The sequence below is a fragment of the Pelobates fuscus genome, chromosome 4, assembly GCF_036172605.1.
Source record: "Pelobates fuscus isolate aPelFus1 chromosome 4, aPelFus1.pri, whole genome shotgun sequence".
In the NCBI taxonomy this organism is placed as follows: domain Eukaryota; kingdom Metazoa; phylum Chordata; class Amphibia; order Anura; family Pelobatidae; genus Pelobates; species Pelobates fuscus.
This window is the reverse complement of record NC_086320.1, coordinates 348,643,407-348,667,773: the sequence shown is the minus strand read 5'-3', so window position 1 is coordinate 348,667,773 and position 24,367 is coordinate 348,643,407. Positions and strand designations below refer to the sequence as shown.

The 24,367-nt window shown below is 39.5% G+C and overlaps 1 protein-coding gene across 1 annotated transcript in view; it reads left to right on the top strand.

Annotated features, from left to right (window-relative positions):
• The window catches only part of LOC134609112 (phosphatidylinositol 5-phosphate 4-kinase type-2 alpha), a 138,374-nt gene that overhangs the window by 67,078 nt on the left and 46,929 nt on the right, over positions 1 to 24,367 (top strand). The window contains exon 2 of the mRNA XM_063452539.1: positions 22,738 to 22,835. Coding sequence (XP_063308609.1) covers positions 22,738 to 22,835 — 98 coding nt within the window. The remainder of the gene's footprint in view (positions 1 to 22,737; positions 22,836 to 24,367) is intronic.

Genomic DNA, 24,367 nt, shown 5'->3' with positions numbered 1-24,367 from the left:
AGGATACATTTCTCTAAGTTCCTTGTATTGTGTCTGAAATTAGCTAGTTTTTTCATTGTAAATAACCTAATTCTTTTGTCATACCAGTTGGGTCCACCACCATTTTATTGTAGAAAAGTAGAGGATTCCACACTCATCAGGCAGCCAAGATACACCAGATCCGAGCATGGCTGAACCCCACTTCTAGATATATGAAATACAATAGTGATCCAGGCACTCAAGGTAATAGCCAAAATAGCAGCTTTATTGGGGCAAAAACAGCAACGTTTCAATCAACCCTGTGGGTCTTTATCAAGTTTGATAAAGATCTGCTGGGTCGAAACATTGCTGTTTTTGCCCCAATTATGCTGCTATTTTGGCTATTACCTTGATTGCCTGGATCACTATTGTATTTTGTACACCACCATATTATAACCATCTCCCGATTATTTTTTTCTCTATTTGTTTTGCTTTTTATATTTCTGCAGAAGCTCTCATTTAAGACAAAAACATATATTTAATACCTGACAAGAGGTCTATCCGTTTTTTAAGAATTAGTTTATAGTGGTTTCAGCAGATTTTGGGTGAATGACTTGCCTAGTCCTACTGTATTTTTTTTTTCCTTGTGTAAATTATCACAATGCTATTTGGGTTCATATCCTAGAAATATATTCTTATTTCTAAAGCACCAACAAATTCCATAGCGCTGTGCAATGGTGGACTAACAGACACATATTTGTAACCAGACGAGTTGACCACAAGATATATACATTTATATATAGATAGAGTTTAAAAAATGTAACCATCTTTTAGAGGGTTACTCTAACCTTTTTATAACATTTATAGCCATTTTATAACATCTGGTTTTTTTTTAAAATTTACTATGCCTTATCATGCATTCCTAGCAAGGGAACCCACTTGAAAAAGTACATTTAAAGACTTTAAAACTCCCACCACAATGACTATTTTAAATCACTGAAGTTGTCATGGTAGTTGGAGAAACCCTTCGAGAAGATACAAAAAAAACTAAAACTTTATTTTTATTGGTTTTCATATTATCTGGCTAATGTGTTTTTTTTTTTTTTTTAACTGAGTAATTAGGATCCATAGTGTATTGGGAAAGTTGTGTTAATTTTACTCGCTGACCCAGCAGTTGTGTAAACTCCTTGCTCTAAACCCATGCAATGCTAATTTTATTTTATAACAAAGCTTGCTCAGTATTTTTCACATGGACCATCATTAGTCACTTGGGCTCTAGGGGACTGAAGTCAGACATGAGTATAAATTATTACAGCGTAATAATTTTAAAGTCGCGTCTAGAATTTGCAGCAGTTTCTGGGTGATAAACGTACAACCAATTTCAGCTATTTGTTACAAATTATTATAGAAACATAGAAACATAGAAACATAGAATGTGACGGCAGATAAGAACCATTCGGCCCATCTAGTCTGCCCAGTTTTCTAAATACTTTCATTAGTCCCTGGCCTTATCTTATAGTTAGGATAGCCTTATGCCTATCCCACGCATGCTTAAACTCCTTTACTGTGTTAACCTCTACCACTTCAGCTGGAAGGCTATTCCATGCATCCACTACCCTCTCAGTAAAGTAATACTTCCTGGTATTATTTTTAAACCTTTGTCCCTCTAATTTAAGACTATGTCCTCTTGTTGTGGTAGTTTTTCTTCTTTTAAATATAGTCTCCTCCTTTACTGTGTTGATTCCCTTTATGTATTTAAATGTTTCTATCATATCCCCCCTGTCTCGTCTTTCCTCCAAGCTATACATGTTAAGATCCTTCAACCTTTCCTGGTAAGTTTTATCCTGCAATCCATGAACCAGTTTAGTAGCCCTTCTTTGAACTCTCTCTAAGGTATCAATATCCTTCTGAAGATAGGGTCTCCAGTACTGTGTACAGTACTCCAAGTGAGGTCTCACCAGTGTTCTGTACAATGGCATGAGCACTTCCCTCTTTCTTCTGCTAATACCTCTCCCTATACAACCAAGCATTCTGCTAGCATTTCCTGCTGCTCTATTACATTGTCTGCCTACCTTTAAGTCATCAGAAATAATCACCCCTAAATCCCTTTCCTCAGATGTTGAGGTTAGGACTCTATCAAATATTTTGTACTCTACCCTTGGGTTTTTACGTCCAAGATGCATTATCTTGCACTTATCCACATTAAATGTCAGTTGCCACAACTCTGACCATTTTTCTAGTTTACCTAAATCATTTTCCATTTGGCTTATCCCTCCTGGAACATCAACCCTGTTACATATCTTAGTATCATCCGCAAAAAGACACACCTTACCATCAAGACCTTCTGCAATATCACTAATAAAAATATTAAAGAGAATGGGTCCAAGTACAGATCCCTGAGGTACCCCACTGGTGACAAGCCCAAGCTTCGAATATACTCCATTGACTACAACCCTCTGTTGCCTGTCACTCAGCCACTGCCTTACCCATTCAACAATATTCGAATCCAAACTCAAAGATTGTAGTTTATTGATAAGCCTTCTATGTGCAACAGTGTCAAAAGCCTTACTGAAATCTAAGTAAGCAATGTCTACTGCACCACCCTGATCTATAATTTTAGTTACCCAATCAAAAAAATCAATAAGATTAGTTTGGCATGATCTCCCTGAAGTAAACCCATGTTGTCTCTGGTCTTGAAATCCATGTGTTTTTAGATGTTCAACAATCCTATCCTTTAACATGGTTTCCATCACTTTCCCCACTACTGAAGTAAGGCTTACTGGCCTATAGTTGCCCGACTCCTCCCTATTACCTTTCTTGTGAATGGGCACAACATTCGCTAACTTCCAATCTTCTGGGACTACTCCTGTTATCAATGATTGGTTAAATAAATCTGTTAATGGTTTTGCTAGTACACCACTAAGCTCTTTTAATAGCTTTGGGTGTATTCCATCAGGTCCCATTGACTTATTTGTCTTTACTTTTGACAGTTGAAATAGAACCTCTTCCTCTGTAAACTCACGTGTAATAAATGACTCATTTATCCTTTTTGTTAACAGAGGTCCCTTTCCTTCATTTTCATCTGTAAATACCGAACAAAAATATTCATTGAGGCAGTCAGCTAGATCTTTATCCTCATCTACATACCTTCCTTCTTTTGTTCTTAATCTAACTAATCCTTGTTTTACTTTTCTTTTCTCATTTATGTATCTAAAAAAAGTTTTGTCCCCCTTTTTTACTGACTGTGCTATTTTCTCTTCTGTGTGGGATTTGGAAGCTCTTATAACTTGCTTAGCCTCTTTCTGCCTAATCTTATAGGTCATTCTGTCTTCCTCACTCTGGTTTTTTTTTATAATTACTAAATGCTAACTTTTTGTTTTTTACTATTTTGGCCACATCTGCGGAGTACCACAGTGGTTTCTTGAATTTTTTGCTTTTACTGACAAGCCTAATGCAATTTTCTGTTGCCTTCAGTAGTGCAACTTTTAAATAATCCCATTTATTTTGGACTCCATATAAATTGCTCCAGTCTGATAATGACTCCTTTACACATATTCTAATTTTAGAAAAGTCTGTTTTTCTAAAGTCTAAAACTTTTGTTTTTGTGTGGTGTGACTCAGTCACTGTTCTTATATTAAACCACACTGACTGATGATCACTGGATCCTAAACTTTCACCTACAGTAATATCTGATACCAAATCTCCATTTGTTAACACTAAATCTAGTATGGCCTCTTTACGAGTTGGCTCCTCAACGACTTGTTTTAGAGACAATCCCAGTAGGGAGTTTAGAATATGTGTGCTCCTGGCACAAGTAGCTATTTTTGTTTTCCAATTCACATCAGGAAGATTAAAGTCACCCATGATGATAACTTCCCCCTTCATTGTCATTTTAGCTATTTCTTCAACTAGTAAATTATCTAACTCTTCAATTTGTCCTGGGGGCCTATAAATCACACCTACACGAGTTACTGTGTGATTACCAAATTCTAACGTAACCCAAACGGACTCTATGTTCGCCTCACTAACCTTTATTAGGCTAGATTTTATGCTATCCTTTACATACAGGGCCACCCCTCCCCCTTTCTTGCCTTCCCTGTCTTTTCTATATAAAGAGTACCCTGGTATTGCTATGTCCCAGTCATTTTTCTCATTATACCATGTCTCGGTAACAGCGACTAAATCTACACTATCAGTTGCCATTATTGCCACAAGTTCATGGATCTTATTCCCTAAACTGCGAGCATTTGTAGACATGACTCTAAGCTTATCATTTTTTAACACACTTGCTACAGGCACCTTCTGTCCTTGTTTTCGGGGACAATTGGATTGATGTTTTATCACCCTTTTGCCCCCCCCCTCCTAGTTTAAAAACATCCTAGCAAAACCTCTGAACTGCTCACTGAGAACATTTGTTCCCTTTTGAGAAAGATGCAAACCATCTTTTTTGTACAGTTTATTTCCATTCCAAACAGAGCTACCATGAGCAATAAAGCCAAATCCTTGCTCCCGACACCATTCACCAAGCCACAAGTTAAAGTCCCTAATACGCATCCGCCTGTCGTTCTGAGTGTTATGCACAGGCAGAACTTCAGAGAATGACAGTGTGGAAGCAACCTGCCGTATATCATTGGCAAAAACACTAAAAACTTCCTTAACCTCTGAAACCTCATTGCAAGCCAAGTCATTTGTCCCTAAATGGACAAGTACATCCAATTCCCCTTCCTGCTTTGCTTGCTTAACAATATTACAGATACGTCTCCTGTCTCTGTGAGCAGTAGCTCCGGGAAGACACCTCACAAGACCACCATTGTCCATCTCCACACCTCTTATGATGGAATCCCCCACCAACAACTGCTTTCTATTAGGCCTCACCAAGCCTCTCTGCACAACACCACTAGCCTCAGTGCCTCTCTGCACAACACCACTAGCCTCAGTGCCTCTCTGCACAACACCACTAGCCTCAGTGCCTCTCTGCACAACACCACTAGCCTCAGTGCCTCTCTGCACAACACCACTAGCCTCAGTGCCTCTCTGCACAACACCACTAGCCTCAGTGCCTCTCTGCACAACACCACTAGCCTCAGTGCCTCTCTGCACAACACCACTAGCCTCAGTGCCTCTCTGCACAACACCACTAGCCTCAGTGCCTCTCTGCACAGCACCACTAGCCTCAGTGCCTCTCTGCACAACACCACTAGCCTCAGTGCCTCTCTGCACAACACCACTAGCCTCAGTGCCTCTCTGCACAACACCACTAGCCTCAGTGCCTATCTCCAGGACACCACTAGCCTCAGTGCCTATCTCCAGGACACCACTACACTCTGAAAGTGCAGAAAATGAATTATGTAGAACAACAGACTGTGCAATATGCCTTTTATCAATATGGCGATTGATAACTAGTCAACATTTTTACAGTCTGCTACTAAACTCCTTTCTATAATATCGGAAAATTATAGTCTTCTTTTGATTCCCAATAGATTGTAAGCATTCCAGAGCCCTTCTCAAGCATGAGTTGTTCTCAATTACAAATCCTTCATCATTATAGCAACTTAACAGGATTTTAGTTTATGACACAAGATACAGTCTCACACATTAAAACGGAGTAAGCTCATCTGTCACCCGGTCTCATTATGAGCTTCACAAAGTTTTGATTTATAGCCGTAACTACTTGTATCTAAGGACAGAGCGCAGTATTATATTTCACCTCATTTTGGACATCCAGAACGTTTTAATGTTTTACAGAAAACCATACAATAGCTTCAGCCCACAATGTCTATTACCACCTTTTAAACATGGTTGATCTGAGATGTTATGTGCATTCATGTGCCATTAAATATTGATTTTAATTTAGCTGGAACTTCCTGGAGTCTAGGCGATATTTTAACCCATCTCAATGCTACTCGTTCAGTTGACTTTAAAAAGGATGAGTTAAACTTGCTATGAATCAAAGCTTTGACATTGAGATACTGCCGTTGGCTTCCTTAAAAGCAAAGTCTGACTTTAGAAATACAATACAAACTGCCGCCTCTCCACCCCTCTCTGAAAACATAATTCACAGAAAAGGCAGTGTCTATACAGGAGAGTTTGCAAGCATAGACTCTTTGCACCAAAACCACTACATGGTAAGCTGTATTGTCCCTTTAACCAGTGAGCTATCATTCTTTTTACACAGTTTGCAGTAAGTAAAGCCATAAGGGACATCTCTACCTACAATAGATTTCAAGGAGATCTACAGCTTCCATGATGCTTTGCTAAAGGCAGCAAAGCATCATGGAGGATGTAGTTTTTCAAAACCTAGAAGATCTGCCTTGTGGCCATCCATATCTTACACTCTTCCTTATGATGTTTCCATGTGCTAGGAAAGTCAATAATGCTTTCGCTAACCGGATAAAGTTAAACACCTCTCAGTGGCCTCCTCAGTCACCATATCTAAACCAGATCTCAATCATGCAATCTCTTTTTTTATTCTACCAAAAATGGAGGTCATTCTTCTTAAAAGAAAGTCCAGCATTCCACCACATAGCTCAGGAATTTTAGCTGTTCCAAATGCAACTACGAACTCCTTTATATGAGTATATTTCTAGGTGTTCATAGTAATTTGTCCACAACCTATGTCGTTTTAAACAATTTAGTCTTAATTAAATAATATTCTGTCCTCTGCTTGCTAGCATAAGATCATTTCTCTCCAGAATGATAGCGTACATACTTTATGGGAAACCTACTGAATAATTGGCCAATTTCCTGAGCTCTCTTCCTCTCTGCAAATGAACCTCAATGGCAAGGTTTCAATATGTGTTTTAACAAACCGAATAACTCCCTGCTATAAACCCGCGCTGGAGATTATTTGTGTTTTGTTAATTAGTGTAATTACAGTTTAAAGAATGTAATTAATCACTGCATGGAAGAAAAAAAACACCAGCAGTGATACAGCTGCTTGAAGATTGTCAGGGTTGTGCTTTCCGAGGACATATTCAGGACACTTTGATTTCATTCTCCTGCTCGGTGGAAAGGGAACCGCATTCGTCTCATGACAGTAATTTCAAAGGCCTGACTTTGCTCACCAGTGTTCGTTGCCCTTGGAGAAAGAAGAAATGTTGAGGTGACATTTGGATATGATATTTTATAAAGTACAGAATATTATTTCATGTAATTTATGTTAACTGTTAATTACCCACGCTGATGAATGTATGACTGCATCTTACCGCATGATTACAGGCTTTTCATTGTAGTGGTGAAATTGTAAATGTGTGTGTGTATATATAGAAATAATTCGCATTTTATGTTTTCTGACTTCCATAGATTTTAATTCCATCTGACTCATTTGACACTGAGCAGATGAGACACACTTTAATTAAATGGGATAAAAAAATATTTGATTTATGTTCATCCAATTTGAATAAATACTTTTTTTTTGAGGCAGGAAATAAAACACTTTTTTTTTTTTTCATTTTCATATGCAATAGATTGGTAACATGGAACCCTGCAAATTCATTTGACTAATATAGAGAATCCCAAAACACTCAGATTATCTCTGGAAAAATCTAGTTCTACAGCTCGAATACTCATTTAAATGACTGTGTGTGAAGCCCAGCCACATTTATGCTAGCATACGTCGTACGGCGATTACAACAAAGTAACTGGGAAAATTCTATGAGTTCGATCAGCAACATGCAGTCGAACTGGTCTTTGGAGTGCCTGTGTAAATTAGACATAGGCTCCCGAGTTCCATGCTTCATATCCCAAAAGCTTTTTACATTCTCCAGCATTAAAATGATTATCAGAATCCGCTTAGAAATTTAGGAAGGTCCTACCTCAACTGTATACAGAGATTAGAGGAAAGCCCATTGGTCCATTAGGTTAGGTCTCCTAAGAAGTTTGGACAATAGTTTGAAGCCAGAGTGGTTTAGGTTTTGAGCAAGTCCACCAACAGTGAATAAAGGTGCCCACTGCAACTTATTCCTTCCAGCACTCATTAGTGAAGAGGAGGTGCATTTTTTTGGGCCCGCCAAAGGGGGGGAGGGGGCGTGTCATGTACCAGCAAAATAGCATTTTGATGGCTTGCTCTTAGTTTAACGTAAATGTATTTTTTTTTTATCATTAGCAATGAGGCTAAGCTGCTAAGCATTGTGTATCGGAAGTAATCAAATGTAGCTAGGGAACCATTTTCATTATATTCTTTTGTTCTACTCTGAATGTATAAATAAAGCGGGCATATCTCTGTTCTTGAAATTTCCATAGTGTTAAGGGTTTGAGCCAGGTGGAAATAGGAATGGATATAAGAATCTAGGTAATAGAATCATTTTGATGGAGGCGACAGGGCCCAACCAGGACACACTCAAGCCCTCCCGTCATTAGAGCTCTGCACATGCAGCTATCAGAAAAGGTGTGTAATTAAGCTAATGTAGATGTGAGAGTCTCGCTGAGATTTGAAATCCCCGGTAAGTGATGTTATGAGTCTTTACTTGAAAGGGGAATGTTCGCTATAAGGAAGAGAGGCGGTTTCAATCCACTCCTTACTGCAATGACTCCGATTTCTCTAGATTAAGCTTGTAGCCAGATAGTGTGGAGTATTGTATTAATAAGTCTACTAAAGCTTTTATTAACGTGTCAGGGTTAGCGAGAGTAATGAACACATCATCGACATATGCTGCAACCGTAAATGATGTGCCGAAAATCTGGAGTCATTCTTTAGATTTAATATCTTTTTTATTTCATTTTTTTTTTTTTTTTTTTACACCTCACAAGTATATACTTGCTAAATATATAGGTAAAATAATGTTAAACTGTTAGGAAGTGACTGACCCCATTGTACAAATATCTTTAATATCCTGGATGAGCCTGGAAATGATACGCTGTTTATATGATATTCTAGTGCTTAACATTTTTAGACTGTAACCAATCTGGAACAAAGATCATAGGGTTCTGGAATGTTAGACACATACAATGTAATTTTTTGTGACTCCGTGAAATATTCTAACAGGCATGTTTTCACACTTGGCATCGACCTTACATTTTGCCTTCTTCTGTGTTTCATTCAATCTATTTAAAGTTCTGTAACCACATTGGTCTCTACTGTACCTGCTGATTAGCAGTTCCGGGCACCCACAACCTTTTTGTCAAAGTCATCCTTTTTCACAGCATTCTCTTCAGCTGCTAGGAAAACTTTAGTCTATGTATAAATGTGTATTTAATTATTCCTTTCCGCTCAGTCTGCTAATCTACATTTGTCCTTGAGACAAGATATCCATATATAAGCTAAAAAAATCTAACTGATTATTCACGTTAAAGGGATTTTGAAAGTTTCGGGCAAAAGTGAAAATTTGGGATAGTGGGGATACATTTGACTGTTTTGGCCTTTTTTTAAAAAAAAAACAAATTTATTTTTATATTTTCGAAATTTACTCTCAATTTAGATAAAAACCTTACATGTCAAATAAATAAGTTAAAATATATAGTAACAAGTACAATTACAGGGTAATTCACTAAATTCCAAATGGTAGCAAATGAAAATGCAAATGGCAAAATACTGGTTTAAATGGTTAAAGGCACCCAAACCACTTCAGCTCATTGAATTCCACTTAACCCTGCAATGGTAAATATTGCGGTTCCTGAGAAACTGCAATAATTACCTTGCTGGATTAATACTGCCTTGATTGGCTGTCAATCAGCCACTAGAGGCACTTCCTTTTGGTCGCCTGACACCGGACATCCTCACACTCTGCATGAGGACATCCAGCATCGGTCAATTCCCCTTTTGGAAGCATTGTAGCAATGCTTTCCTATGGGTAGGGCCTAATACGCTTGCAGTGCTCGCCAATTGCTCATTAGCGCCTCCTGCCGGGTGACGTCAGAGGGGCAGAGCCCTGATTCAGCTCGAGCAACATCGTAACTGGAATTGGGTAAGTACAATAAGAGGAACCCTTACTATACTGAGGAGGTGGGGGATGCGAGAGAGTGGGGGGGAGGGGCGCAAGAGAGCTATAGAGCTCGAAATACAACTTTCTATTCCTAGCACTATAGTTTCCTTTTAAATGGCTGATCTGGAAAAATTCTTTAACTCAAAGACTTACAGCCTTGCGATTTTAGCATACAGATCATAGGATGTGTCCTTAAATTGGACATAAATTAAGGCATTTATGCTTTACACTGTGGGTTATATTATACATTTCCACAGTGTAAATATCCTGCAGTATAACGAAGACTGACTATCATTTTGCATTGAGAGCTGCTTCTATTTGCTTGATTCCTGTTTTTTTTTATTTGACGTTTTTCCAATGATAACACATGGTATTTTTCCAATCCGAGATTGGCGTTGCAAGCAATTTCCTAAAAGCTAGAAATAAAGCAATATTCAAAACCTTTAAATGGCATACATCACCAGTCATTACCCATGCAGCATTAGCGCACTTAGCCCTGTACAAACTGAGAACTTTAAACGTTCCTCTGCCGCCCAGCAAGCACAATGAACACATTGAATCTTGCAGGCTGCAGCATTTCAGTGAGCGAGTGTGCCAGGGATCAGCATTAACTTGGAGTTACGTACTGGAACGTGCCTGACAAAGGAAAAATCTGTACAAGAAAGAGGCTGACTTGATAGCGTGCTGTAGTGTGAATTTTTAAAGAGCGACTGTCATGAAAAATTAGCTTATGATCCGTCGCAACTTACGTTTAATATATGCTGCTTTTCAGATTTGTACTGGCCACAGCCATGCCGTCAGTAAAGTTGACTTCTATCAGAATCCTGACAGCAGCCTGAGAGACACTGCTTAGAAGAGGGTCCATTACTCATGATCACCTATGTATCATTTTTATTATTTTTATTTTTTTTTAGTGATGTCCTTGAGAGGTTGGAGGGGGGATACAAATTGTAAAATCTTTCAAACAAAAAGGATATGGCCATTGCAGCGTTACAAAGTAGCATATATTAAAGGATCACTGTAAGCACCATAACAACTTTGTGTCAGTGGAAAATTTATGATGCAGAAAGTAACTGGCACCCACTCAAACTTTAAACGTAGATTTTTATTTTTGTATGCATTATCTCAATTATTCACTAAAAAAATGAGAGGCATTGTGATAGTTGTATTCCTTTAATATATCCTACATCAGTGTAGCTTTTCTTGCTATTCCCCCTACAAGCGACATGAGTTTAATTGAAATAAACCTTCATTAACAAAATCTTTAAAATAATTTTATATGCATGGAAATTTAAATTAATATATAGCCCTATTAATGGAACCAAATGAATCTATTTGGGGTTTTAAACAGTGGAATTAAGAAAGTATGTGTATTATTATTATTATTGCCATTTATATAGCGCCAACAGATTCCGTAGCGCTTTACAATATTTTGAGAGGGGGGATATAACAATAAATAGGACAATTACAAGAAAACTTACAAGAACATTAGGCTGAAGAGGACCCTGCTCAAATGAGCTTACAGTCTATAGGAGGTGGGGTATTAGAAACATTAGGATAGGAAATATCAAGTAGGAGTGAAGCAGAGCTGGAGGAGAGAGCAAAGCACTGTCCCATAGGAGAGAGCAAGAGACAGGTATGTAAGGGAGAGATTACTCTGGGAGGCCATATGCTTTCCTGAAGAGATGGGTTTTAAGGCCCTTCTTAAATGATTGAAGATTAGGGGAGAGTCTGATGGCAGTAGGCAAGTTATTCCATAGTAGAGGAGCCGCCCGTGAGAAGTCCTGCAAGCGTGAGTTGGCCGTACGGGTGCGAGCAGCGGTCAGGAGGTGGTCGCGGGCAGAGCGGAGGGTACGAGGAGGGGCATACTTCTGGATCAGTGAAGAGATATAAGAGGGGCTGGAATTGTTCAGTGCTTTGAATGTATGGGTTAGCACTTTGAATTGACTCCTATAGGATACAGGGAGCCAATGTAAGGACTGGCAGAGGGGTGAGGTGTGAGAGGACCGACTGGAGAGGAAAATCAGTCTAGCTGCAGCATTCATTACAGACTGTAGCGGGGCAGTACGGCTTTTGGGGAGGCCAATCAGGAGAGGGTTACAGTAATCCATGCGGGAAATTACTAGAGCATGGACAAGCTCCTTGGTAGCATCTTGCGTAAGAAAGGGGCGGATGCGGGCTATGTTTTTGAGTTGGAACCTACAGGACTTGGCAACAAACTGGATGTGAGACTCAAAGTTGAGACCAGAGTCAAGTATGACGCCAAGACAGCGCGCTTGTAGGGATGGACTTATGTGGATATCACTGACTTGAAGGGAGAGGGAGAGAGGAGGATCAGTATTAGGAGGAGGAAAGACAAGGAGTTCAGTTTTAGAGATGTTAAGTTTGAGAAAGCGTGACGACATCCAGTCAGAGATGGAAGAGAGGCAAGCAGTGACACGTTGCAGGACGGCAGGGGAGAGGTCCGGTGAGGAGAGGTATATCTGAGTGTCATCAGCGTACAGGTGGTAGTTGAATCCAAAAGAGGCAATACGTTTTCCAAGAGAGGCAGTATAAAGAGAAAATAGAAGGGGACCAAGGACAGAGCCTTGGGGAACTCCAACTGAGACAGGGCGAGGGGAGGAGGTATCCTTGGAAAAGGAGACACTAAATGAGCGTTGGGAGAGATAGGAGGAAAACCAAGAGAGGACAGAGTCACAGAGACCGAGTGATTGAAGAGTTTCAAGGAGGAGTGCATGATCAACTGTGTCAAAGGCAGCAGAGAGGTCAAGGAGAATTAATATGGAGTAGTGACCTTTGGATTTAGCGGAGATTAGGTCATTAGTCACTTTGATAAGAGCGGTCTCGGTAGAGTGGAGAGGGCGGAAGCCAGACTGAAGAGGGTCAAGGAGAGAGTTGGAATTAAGGAAGTGAGACACACGGGTAAAGACAAGTCTTTCCAAAAGCTTTGATGAGTAAGGGAGCAGGGATATGGGACGATAGTTAGAGGGGGAGGATGGGTCAAGAGATGTTTTTTCAGGATAGGTATTACAGTGGCATGTTTAAGGTCAGCAGGAACAGTGCCAGAAGAGAGAGAGCAGTTAAAGATGTGTGTTAGGATAGGCACAAGACAAGGGGAGAGAGATCTGATGAGGTGAGATGGGACAGGATCGAGTGGGCAAGTGGTGGGGCGAGAGGAATGGAGAAGCGCAGCCACCTCTTGTTCAGTAGCTGGGGAGAAAGTCTGAAGGGTAGGGAAGGCATGATTTATGTGTGGTTGAGAAACAGAAAGGCAAGGAGGGGAGAATTGTTTCCTTAGCTGTTCAATCTTGTCAGTAAAGTAACATGCAAAGCTATTAGCTGTAAGGTTAGTTTGGGGGGTGGCCACAGCAGGGCGGAGAAGGGAATTAAAAGTGTCAAAGAGACGTCTGGGATTGCGGGAGCATGAACTAATGAGAGAGGAGAAGTAGGACTGTTTGGCGAGGGCAAGGGCTGCGCTGTATGAAAGCAACATGAATCTATAATGAAGATAGTCTGCCTGGGTGCGGGACTTCCTCCAGGAGCGTTCAGCACAGCGGGAGCAACTCTGCAGATAGCGTGTCGATTTATTATGCCAAGGTTGGGGTCGTGTTCTCCTCGAGGTGCATGTTTGGAGTGGGGCTGCAGCGTTCAAGGCAGATGTGAGGGTAGTGTTGTATGTGGAGATGGCCAGTGAGGGACAGGAGAGGGAAGGGATGGATAGCAATTGCGAATCAATGTCAGCCGACAGCTGCTGGAGGTCAATAGAGGTAAGGTTCCTCCTGAGCTGAGGGGGGTAAGGCTGAGGTTGTTGGGTGAGGGGGTAATTGAGAGCAAACGATAAGAGGTGGTCATCAGAGAGAGGAAATGGAGTGTTGCAGATATTAGATAATGTACATGAATAGGAGAAAATAAGGGCGAGGGTATGATATACATTTCTTAACACATGCTAAATATGATATTATTATTACTTGGTTAAGAAGTCCTTTTCATTAGTACATTATTTTAAAATTAAACAATGACTTCACTGAGTTAATGAATATTCATGCTCTATGTATCTTCTTAATGTTTATGCATTGCACCTTGTTTACCTTCCCTTAATAAATATTTTTACAATAAAGAAATATACTAAACCTTGATTTTTTTAGCTGGCAATATTTATCTTTTAAGGCTTTTCTCGAGGTCTTGATCCCTCACCCAGCTTCTCACAAATAATTGTAGCGTTGCTATCTTTTGTGAGATCTTTGCATATTATGAAGTGCATAATTTATCTTCTCAAGATCGGTTTCATCTCTTGGTGTTCTTTGTCTGCCACTAGTCAACCTCACTGCTGTAGTCTTGCACTTGCGTGAGAGGACATGGCTACAGGGATATAAAATATCCCACTTTCATCCACCATAAGGCTTCCCTCCCAATATTTGAGAAGACTACATTCCCAAAAGTTGTCGCTAGAGGAAGGCTGCCTGGAAATGACAACAGTTAATGGCAGAACCACCTTAGAAGCTCTGCCTTTTTAACAGTGTTTGTCAATCTCGGTGTTGTCCGTAAGACGAAGAAGCCCATTTTAAAAAATTTTTTAATGTCATTGAAATTTCAACGCAGTCAATACCAGTGTTTGATAAAGATTATATCTTTATGAAATACTTAAAAGTGACAGTGCAGCTTTAATTAATTAGCTGGTTATCCCGCGGCTATTCTACGGGGAGCGCTTCCTTCTCTTCTCTTTTACAAGATTGTCAGAGAATCATATTGATTAGATTGTACTCATGTGTCTCATAATTACCTTCACTGTGTTTGATTCTTCAGCCAGCGTTTGCCCTTCTGGTCCGAACTCCATCTTCAGAATATGCCCAGTAAATAACGATTCAAAATATTTAATCCAGAAAACCAGCACAGTAATTTAATGTTATCATTAATGTAAGATGACAGCTCTGCGATGTCTGACCCAATTTAGGCTGTTCCGCTTATATCAGTTCCAATTAATTGCGGAATCTACTTTTTCACTTTATTATCCAGTGATTGAGCAGTGAAAATATTTCCTAAAAACGAAAATTAAATCTTTATAAGAAGGCAGTCTGCAGCAGTTTACGCACTCTCTCTGGCCGAAAGCGGAAAAAATAAATATTTGGCTGGCTGAGTATCTTGGGAGTTGTGTTTCTAAAAGTTGGGTAATATTGCCAACCCTGTTCTAAAATGATCATTTGTCTTAGCGGTTTTATACCTTCATATGTCTGTCTTGTTTGCTAGTTTAATTAAATTAATGCAGACAGCTAATAAATCATCTTTCTCTGCTCTATTTTAATTGGAATTGGGACAGACTGGCGTAGCCATTAGGTTGCAGATTGTAATTCAGCCTAGCTCAATTCTTTAATCTGTGACACAGACTAAACGTACCGCAAGCATTAAAAATACATTCACTAGCGTTAGACCTTAAATGCACTTGTGATATTCTGAATGTGTCACAGGATTAAAATGAGCCCCATCCATAATAGGGTTTAACCCCTTAAGGACCAAACTTCTGGAATAAAAGGGAATCATGACATGTCCCACATGTCATGTGTCCTTAAGGGGTTAACAGAATAAATTTAGGACATCAAGATGATCCGTTTAGTAAGCAAACAAAGCTATATACAAAAAGGTTAAATACATTCAAAGTATTTTTTTTATTGTATAGTATCACTATAATGCCTTTTATGCAAATGAATATTAGCAATTTGGACTTGGTAATTTGCATGTGAACCTGTGTGCGTATCGATTAAGCAGTGCACTCTTGCTATTTGATGTTTTTTCCTTCTTATCAATTTATGGGTGGATTTGTTTGTTGTTTTCTGTTTTTAGACAAGTCTCTAAATCTTAGGACATCTTCGTATTCGTAATTGGCTCATTATGTCTCATGTGGGAGCTGCAGCGAAGAACTTGTACAATTCACCTACAACTATAAAATTCACTTTTTTAGAAAACACTCCTTTTAAAAAAAAAAAAAAAAAAAAATATATATATATATATATAAAAATTTTTTTATTTTTTTTTGATGAGGAGCAGTTAGGCTTAATTAATTGTCCTTGTGAGAATGTGTCCTGTTTTTTAATGGACTATATATTTGTTTCTCTTTCTACGCAGTCAGCTGACAGAGCATCTGGTCACTAATAATATTCGAATATTTTACAAAAATATACTGTAATTATAAAGTTGATCACCAGTTTTTAACAATATCGATTCTGTATTCTTCTGGGTAGCAGTTTGCAACATTCTAAATGTATTGATTCATGGGACAAAGGGACAATCTAGCAACCCTGGTTCTGTCTAATTTCTGTCCACTCTTTTCCTGTTGGTGGGATGCCACTCTTGTTGCGTCTTTGATCAGTTCTCTATATTCTTTCTGTAAGTTGAATGTCTTCTAATTATGTATTATATATAGAACTTGGGGTTAAACTCCATAACTTATGCATTATTCATATTTATGCAAGTTTTTTTTCCTGAATTTTGTAGCGCTATAAAAGGTGTTATGATTGCGTCTGGTTTTAAAGATGACAATCCTGTTCATTATAGATTAAAACAAAAAAAAAAAATACATAAATAAAAAAAATATATATAAAAAAAATACATAAAAAAAAATATATATATATATATATATATACTTCCCAATCTTGTTTGTGCACAGCTTGTCTGGTTAATAATACAGGCCCCATATACTATAAAATCTAAGGTATCTACTTCTTGTTGTAAAGTGTTCTCTAGAACCTCACCTCAAGATTCATACCACACATGGAGAATTCACAGATTTTACTATTAAGAGGGCGTAAAGTCATGATTTTATTAAAGACACGGAGGTGAGTATTATGCATAACTCTTTCTTTATTCCCTCAGGAGCAAAAATAGAGCAAAATATACATGTATATTGTGGCAGGGTCAGAGAGGCTTTCTATGTAAGTAACAGATTGGAGCGCTCTCTATTCCCAGCATGACAGGGTTAATTGGTGGAAGTCAGCCCTTTCAGGTCAATGTAATTAACCTGCACTAGTGGTTTAAAAGGTCAGCCTTTGAAGGCATCAGATACTCTAACAGCTGGGAGAGAGGAGGCAGTTAAAGGACCACTATAGTCACCCAGACCACTTCAGCTCAATTAGGTGGTCTGGGTGCCAGGCCCCCCAGGTTTTAATGCTGCAGCTGTAAACTTAGCAGTTTTAGAGACGTTTCTAGAGACGCTCCTGCGATGCTCAATGCGAAAATCGCATTGCGCACGCAGAACATCCATAGGAAAGCATTGAGTAATGCTTTCCTATGGGCGGTATGAATGCGCGCGTGGCTCTGGCTGCGCATGCGCATTCGGCTCCACTCGGGAGCTGACGTCGGAGGGGGAGAAGAGTTCACCAGCGCCGAGGGAGCCCGGTGATGGATTAAGGTAGGCTGCTGAAGGGGTTTTAACACCTTGAGCCCAGTGGGAGGGGGGGCCTGAGGGTGGAGGGAAACCTAAGGACTCTATAGTGCCAGGAAAACGAGTTCATTTTCCTGGCACTATAGTGGTCCTTTAAGCCTGAGACTCTAAAGGAAAAGGTACTGTGTTTAAAACTGGGAACTGGATTAGCTGGCCAGTTGGATAGTTAGGAATACTGCTGTAAGTCTCCAAGTTGGAGTAGGCGAGAGCTGTGCCAGCGAGGAGGAAAAAACGTGGTAGATCCATCCCCAAAATGGTCACTGCATGTGTTGGGAAAAACCAGCCGCCGCTGACACGCGCAGAGGCCCGCTGTCACCCACGGCTAGGAGCTAGGAACACGTTTGGCAGTCCACCAAGAGGCCACCCACGGTACCTAGGAGCGGAGGAAGGTCCGGTGGGGGCCCCTGGTCAGCCGGGAGAAACCCCAGGTAGGGGGAACACCACACAGACACCCAAGAAGCAATTAAAACAGAATCACAACGTAAAATCCATAACAGTAAATTCAAGCAGTAACTATAATAAGCAAGTGAGAGTACTTAGCTGGTCTGAGGGAGCAGTAAAGCAAGAGGGGGGTCTTGGGAGACACAGGCCTTTTATAGTCACTTCCTCTGTTATGTGATTGGTTGCTTGTGTTACTATACAGTTTTTTTCTCATTTTGATATATATTTATATTTCTCTCTATCTCTGCTGCTGAGGGAATAAAGAAATAGTTATGCATAACAGGAGCCTCCGTGTCTTTAATAAAATCTACCTTGAACGGGAAATAGCATTTGACTTCTACCTGGTTCTAGGCTACCTGGTAGTAGATATATACGTAAGAGACCTTCTGATTGGTGGGTTGTAAGAATAATGCATTGCAGTGTGAACCGATCTATTAGCCAACCTAATTTGTCTGGGGACCACAAAAAAGCTTCAGTAGAATTATCTTTTTTTTTTAAAAGCTTGGTGTAAGCTAGAAACCAGTATTTTATTGAATGATGGCTGCCATATCTCTAAACTGAAAATCTCAGAAACTTCAATACAAACTTCAATACAATGAAGCAATATCTAGATCAGGGGTAGGCAACCTTTTAGCAGTACTGTGCCAAAACAAAATCTTGAAGTCCCTTGGCGTGCCAATCCAATTTTTTTTTTATTGAGGTTTGTATGTTGCTGTATTCTGCTTGTGTTATTGTATTTGTGCGTATGTGGGCTGTAATATTTTATATGTTCATAAGTAGTTTGTGGTACTGTGTATGATGCCGATGAACGTGGGCTGTGTATGGAGGATGCTTGTGGAATTGTGTGTGGATGATATGTCACATTGTGTGTTTGGTGTGTATATTTGTGGGGCTGCCTGTGGTACTGCATGTGAGAGCTGTTTGTGGGGTTGTGTATGTAGATCGTCAGTGGTATTGTGTGTGTGTGAGGGCTGTATGTGTGTTGGTTTGTGGGCTGTTTGGAGTGTGCGGAGGAAGTGATTGGAGATCCTGATAGGCCAGGGCCTGTTTGGCGTTGGCAGCCTTGAGTGCCATAAGTTGCTGACCCCTGATCTAGATACTTGTTTGCATTATTTGTATGAGGGATGGATACGTTTCTTCTTCAGCTCAGTGTTTATCTAGCCGTGTGGGTGACTTTACTGGGGTCCAGTGGGGACCGGCCCTGGCCAGGTATAGGTCAAGGGCAGGAGCTGCAGTGACTGCTGCAGGCTGTTCTACTCCAGTGTGGAGTGTGCGGAGGAAGTGATTGGAGATCCTGATAGGCCAGGGCCTGTTTGGCGTTGGCAGCCTTGAGTGCCATAAGTTGCTGACCCCTGATCTAGATACTTGCCATTAACCAACTGCTGTCACTTGCCATGGCTGATGGGAAAATTTACCTTTTTTTTTTCAAGATGCACAAAAGACAAATATTGCAACTCATTACTAATATACCTGATCACCTATTAGATCCTGCAGTCTTGCTAGATCTTATATTGTTAGAATATTTTTGTGATTTCCCCATGTAGAATAGTATGATGATTTAAACAGAGCATCGTACAGGTTAATCTAATAAAGAATTGGAATAACTCAATTTATTTTCTTACTTAAAGAGTCTCTGGGATTAGACTGTATGTTTTTATCATTCTGTAACATGGCATTCTGAGATCCAGTTACATTTCGGCAGATTTTTTTTAAGATGAGAGCAGTTTCCCTGTAGCAACTAATTATTTTGACTCAACAGTTAAGACTTTGAAGCAGAGAGAGAACATCCGTGGGTATTATTCAGAGGCCATTTTTATTACAACTTTGTGTTTATGGGGATTGCAACATCAATAAAAATGTGTTTCAAATTAGGTTGCAAAACCGTATAGCCAATCCTTTGAACTGTAACCAATAATAAATTTCTGTAGCGTACTCGGGACGCATTTACAGCTTGTCTATCGAGCGGTGAATGTTTAAAGTCAGGCCTTGGGGAGTTCGAAAGTCATTGTAGCCCAGCCAGCAGGACTGTATGACAGCATCACTAGTCTCTTGAGTCAAATAATGTATAATGGCCTTTATAAATACCCCTAAATGTTCATGTTTACAGGACAACTGTCACCTCAAAACTATATTTTACATGATTCCTTTCACCAGATTTTAAAAGGTAATAGTTTTTTTTGCTTTTATTTTGTTTTTTAATTCTGTATATATAAAAAAGAAAACTCCTCCCTACCTTTAGTAAATAACAGGGTATTTCAGCCTTATACACTGTTCAGCCAGAACAATAAAACCACCTACCTAGAATCCTGTAGGTCCTACTTGTGCTGCCAAAACAGCTCTGATGGGTAGATGCATGGACTTCACAAGACGTGTCCTCTGGTATCTGGCACCAAGACATTTGCAGCAGATCCTTTAAGTCCTGCGAGTATTGAGGTGGGGCCTCCTTGGATCGGATTTGATATTCCACCATATCCCACAGGTGCTCAATCGGATTGAGATCTGGGGAATTTGGAAGCCAAGGCAACACCTTGAACTCTTTGTCATATTCCTCAAACCCAGTTTGAAGAGCTTTCTAATTTTGCAACAAACTAGGAAAAAAATCCCTCTTATCTGGCCGATACCCCAATTATTAAAAATGATATCCCTGAATATTACGTTTTTGCCAGTATTCATGCAGTTACTGTTTAAACATCTGTACAGACTCTGATAAAACCACCTCTTCAGGCAGAGAAATTACACATCCTTATTGTTCTCATAGAGGGTGGGGCCTCTTTCCTTGGCCTTAGACTACATTTTCTTTCTTATCTTGTGTCTTATGTATAGTTCTAATTAAAGAAAGAGAACATTTCAAACATGGCTATTCTCTGAATTGTCAAAAATTTCCAGAGAACTGCAAATACTAAGGTACACAAATTAGAAGAATCTCCCATTTGGAATGGATATATTTAATGCTCAGCTAGTTTCCATAAAATGTACTATTACCTGTGGAATCCCTGTAGATTTTGAGTTTTCTGGCTGTTCTGGAGAGACATTATATTGCCAGATTCCTGCGTTCGTGAGAAATCCATAAAACGTTTTGTTGTATATATTTTTTTTTTATTTTTTTTTTCTAATTCTATTGCATCCTGTTTATATTCACAGCTGAAGGAAACACTTCTTCTAAACCATATTGCTCAGAATATTGCCAGCTTGACAAAAAAAAGGCACTTGCCTTGAGTGATTGTAAATATTTGTAAATATTTGCTGAACTGTTGGCACGCTGCGATTTCCAATTTACTAGATGTATTACGTTAATATGCTAAATACTTTGACATTGACTTAGACCTGTTGGGTAGTTTGCCTGTCACATGCAGCCATCACCAAAATAAAACGTTTATGTTTGATGACCATCATTCCATGTGGCTGGGATACAAGTTCACTGCAGCATCATTAATTAACTGCTACTTGTAGCAGAAGGAAAAGTACAGAGAAACAGCGACATAATAGCAGGAAAATAAGTACTTGGAATATAATCAAATATATGTGTAGTAGGGGGGATTCTGTCACTTCTAGAAATCTTTCCATTTACTCCAAGATACTCTGATTTAAATGGTCCAGATCAGGTGTAGTCAACCTTCGGCACCCCAGATGTTGTGGACTACATCCCCCATAATGCTCTTACACCCATAGTGCTAGCAAAGCATCACGGGAGGTGTAGTCCAAAACATCAGGAGTGCCGAATTTTGTCTATGCCTGGTCTAGATTGTTTTCCCGGAGCAACTTTCCTAATTGTGCGGAACAGGTTCCTACATAATATCGCCAGCATTGTGTACGAGCAGTTCTGCAACTCTCTACTTGTGTGCAGATGACTAATTGTCAGGCTGAAGTTGTACGTATCTTTTTGTACAATTCTCGGTATTGCTACTGTCCTGTAATAGCCCGGGCAAGTTTCTGGTTTAAAAGGATCAAAACAAAAGGGTCTTCAAATATTTGGTGTTCAAAGCCTAGAATCATAAAAGTTAACTTTTGTTACACAGTCCAAAATTATATGGGGTAGCTCAATGAACTGAGAACAGCCAACTATACAATAAATGTTAAGTATAGTAATTCCAAGTATTCCAAAAAATATCTTAACAGTATGGAAGAGAAACAAGAATTCAGAGGTTTAATTAGTACATGTTGATACAAACTGTGACGTCCTTGCAGACCAATGCAAGCAGCATCAGAAACCGGGTTTATCACAAGTATGTGATATTTTTCTTAATTGTAGTGTGTGCAGTACAATAATATTCATATTTTCTTGCATGATATGTCTGACCATGAGAGTCAATTAAATTAGAATGCCATTAATGAGCCGCACCAATTAGTTAAGTGAATAAAGGCAACAGTAACGGTCATTTTTTAAAATTATGGCAACACCATTTGGTGCAGTGTGATTGGCAGCCGAAGAGATGAAATGGATGTTCATTGAGCTGTGTGCGCACTTCATAAAGCAGATCCGTATGATTGTAGGGCCAGTTGCTGGGCAACAAACTTACGAAAATGTAATATTATTTCTCTTAAATTCCATATTTTTGATTAGAATCGTAAGATTAGAGTATTTTTATGTGCATTTCTAAATGGGGGACAAGTTTGTAACTGCAAAACTATTTACTGCTGATAGAAACATTGTAGTAATGTTTTTAACAAGCAGTGAATGAGACTTTTTATGTATTAAATAAGAGTTTTCTTTTCCATCTTGCCTTAATTTCATTTATTTTACTTAGATTTTGAAAATCAGTTGATAACGTCAACAACAAAGTTCACTTTTTGGTGAATACACACCTCTGTTTTATAGAGACCCCAGAAATCCTGCATTTATCTTTATTCCCCTATCTGTCCTTATTCCTCCATGGTAGTAATTGAAAGTTCTGCATGAAATGCTATTGCAAATCTTGACAGAATCTGTATTGTGCTGGTTAGACATGGATTCATCCTTATTGTTTGTCTGTTTTCCATTTATTCCAGATAAATGAACTCAGCCACGTTCAGATACCCATCATGCTGATGCCCGATGACTTCAAGGCTTATTCTAAAATTAAGGTGGACAATCACCTTTTTAACAAGTAAGTCCTCTGCTCTCCTCTTTGTCCATTCTCTTTTAATATCAGAATTTTTGCCATGTGCATATTTGTTATTTTTAAAGGTCATTCCAGGCCCCATGTTTTCAATGATGGAAATGTGATCAATAGGTTTGCAATGCAGGCTAGTAAATACTTATATATATGAGAATGTTTTCTGCTACTGTTACTAGAGGGGTCAGTACTGTGTACATGTAGCATATCCACACAGGAATAAATCATTGCATTAAGTACTGCACATACCTCCCACGTGTCCCTATTTAGGAGGGGCAGTCCCTATTTTGGACAAGAATCCACTTGTCCATCTTTTCATATTATTTGTATGCCTGAATGTATAACAGAGCCCCACGACAAAAATACTCCCAGCAGTGGTGGAACTACCGGGGTTGCAGGGGTCACAGCTGCGACAGGACCCGTCACTCCAGGGGGCTCAGCCGCCCTGTGGACCTCTGTGACCGGGTGCCCGCCGGCCATGTGTTGCAGCTCCGGCCGCACATTAAGGGGCCCGCCGGGTGGCACATGCTGTTAGGGCTACCTGATGGAAATGAATTTCCAGGGGGCCCGTTCAGCGCTATGGCGATTTAACAGCGCAACCGGGCCCCCTTTGATGACCGCAGGGAGGAAGTTATTGCCCTGGTCACTTCCTCCCTTCAATAACAGAGCCCCTGTGGGAGTAAGAGAGGGGGTGACTCCCATCTTCCTGAGCAACTGGACCACAGGGAAAGTCACCCTCCTGCATCTAAAAGGTGGGAAACAGGAGGGTGACATTTTGCATATGTCTCTGTGTGTGAGTGTATGTGTGTGTGTATGCATGTATGTGTCTCTGTGTGTCTGTATGTATGTATGTCTGTGTGTGTATCTGTTTGTCTGCATGTGTGGGGGGGCAGGGACGTATGAAGGGACGGGAACAGGACAATTTTTCGCACCAGGGCCCCATGGTTTCTAGTTACGCCTCTGACTCCGAGTCATATATCTTTAAACTACAATATGTGTGTTTAGAAATCAGTCTGTGTAAATGAGATACAGTGTTCTTATTGTCAATTCAATTTTATTTGAATAAATGGTCAATAGAAAAAATATTTTAGAAAATACCGCTTTTGCTTTGTGTATATTCTGATAGTAATCATAGGTAAATTAAAAAGCTAAGTTAACGTTAATCTTAGTGGTGATTGGCTGAAAATATTTTACTTCTAGTGGTACTTTATTACAAAAGGGCTGAAAATGATAAAACATAGCATAAAGTATAAAATATTATTGTTTAGTGGTTATACTGACCAGTTGAATAGTTAGCATCACATAGAGGATATTGCAGAGTTAAAATAGAAAAATGTGGATATACACATAAATGATAAAATGTAAAATTGTTCAGGTCTCTTAATGCATGTTTAAATGTGTTAGACACATGCCGTTTACATTTCAAAATGTATTTTTAGAATACTGGGGGCATGTACATGAAGCTGAGAATTGGTAAGATAATGCAGAATTTTGGGAGAGAATTGTTGAATTGGGACAATTCT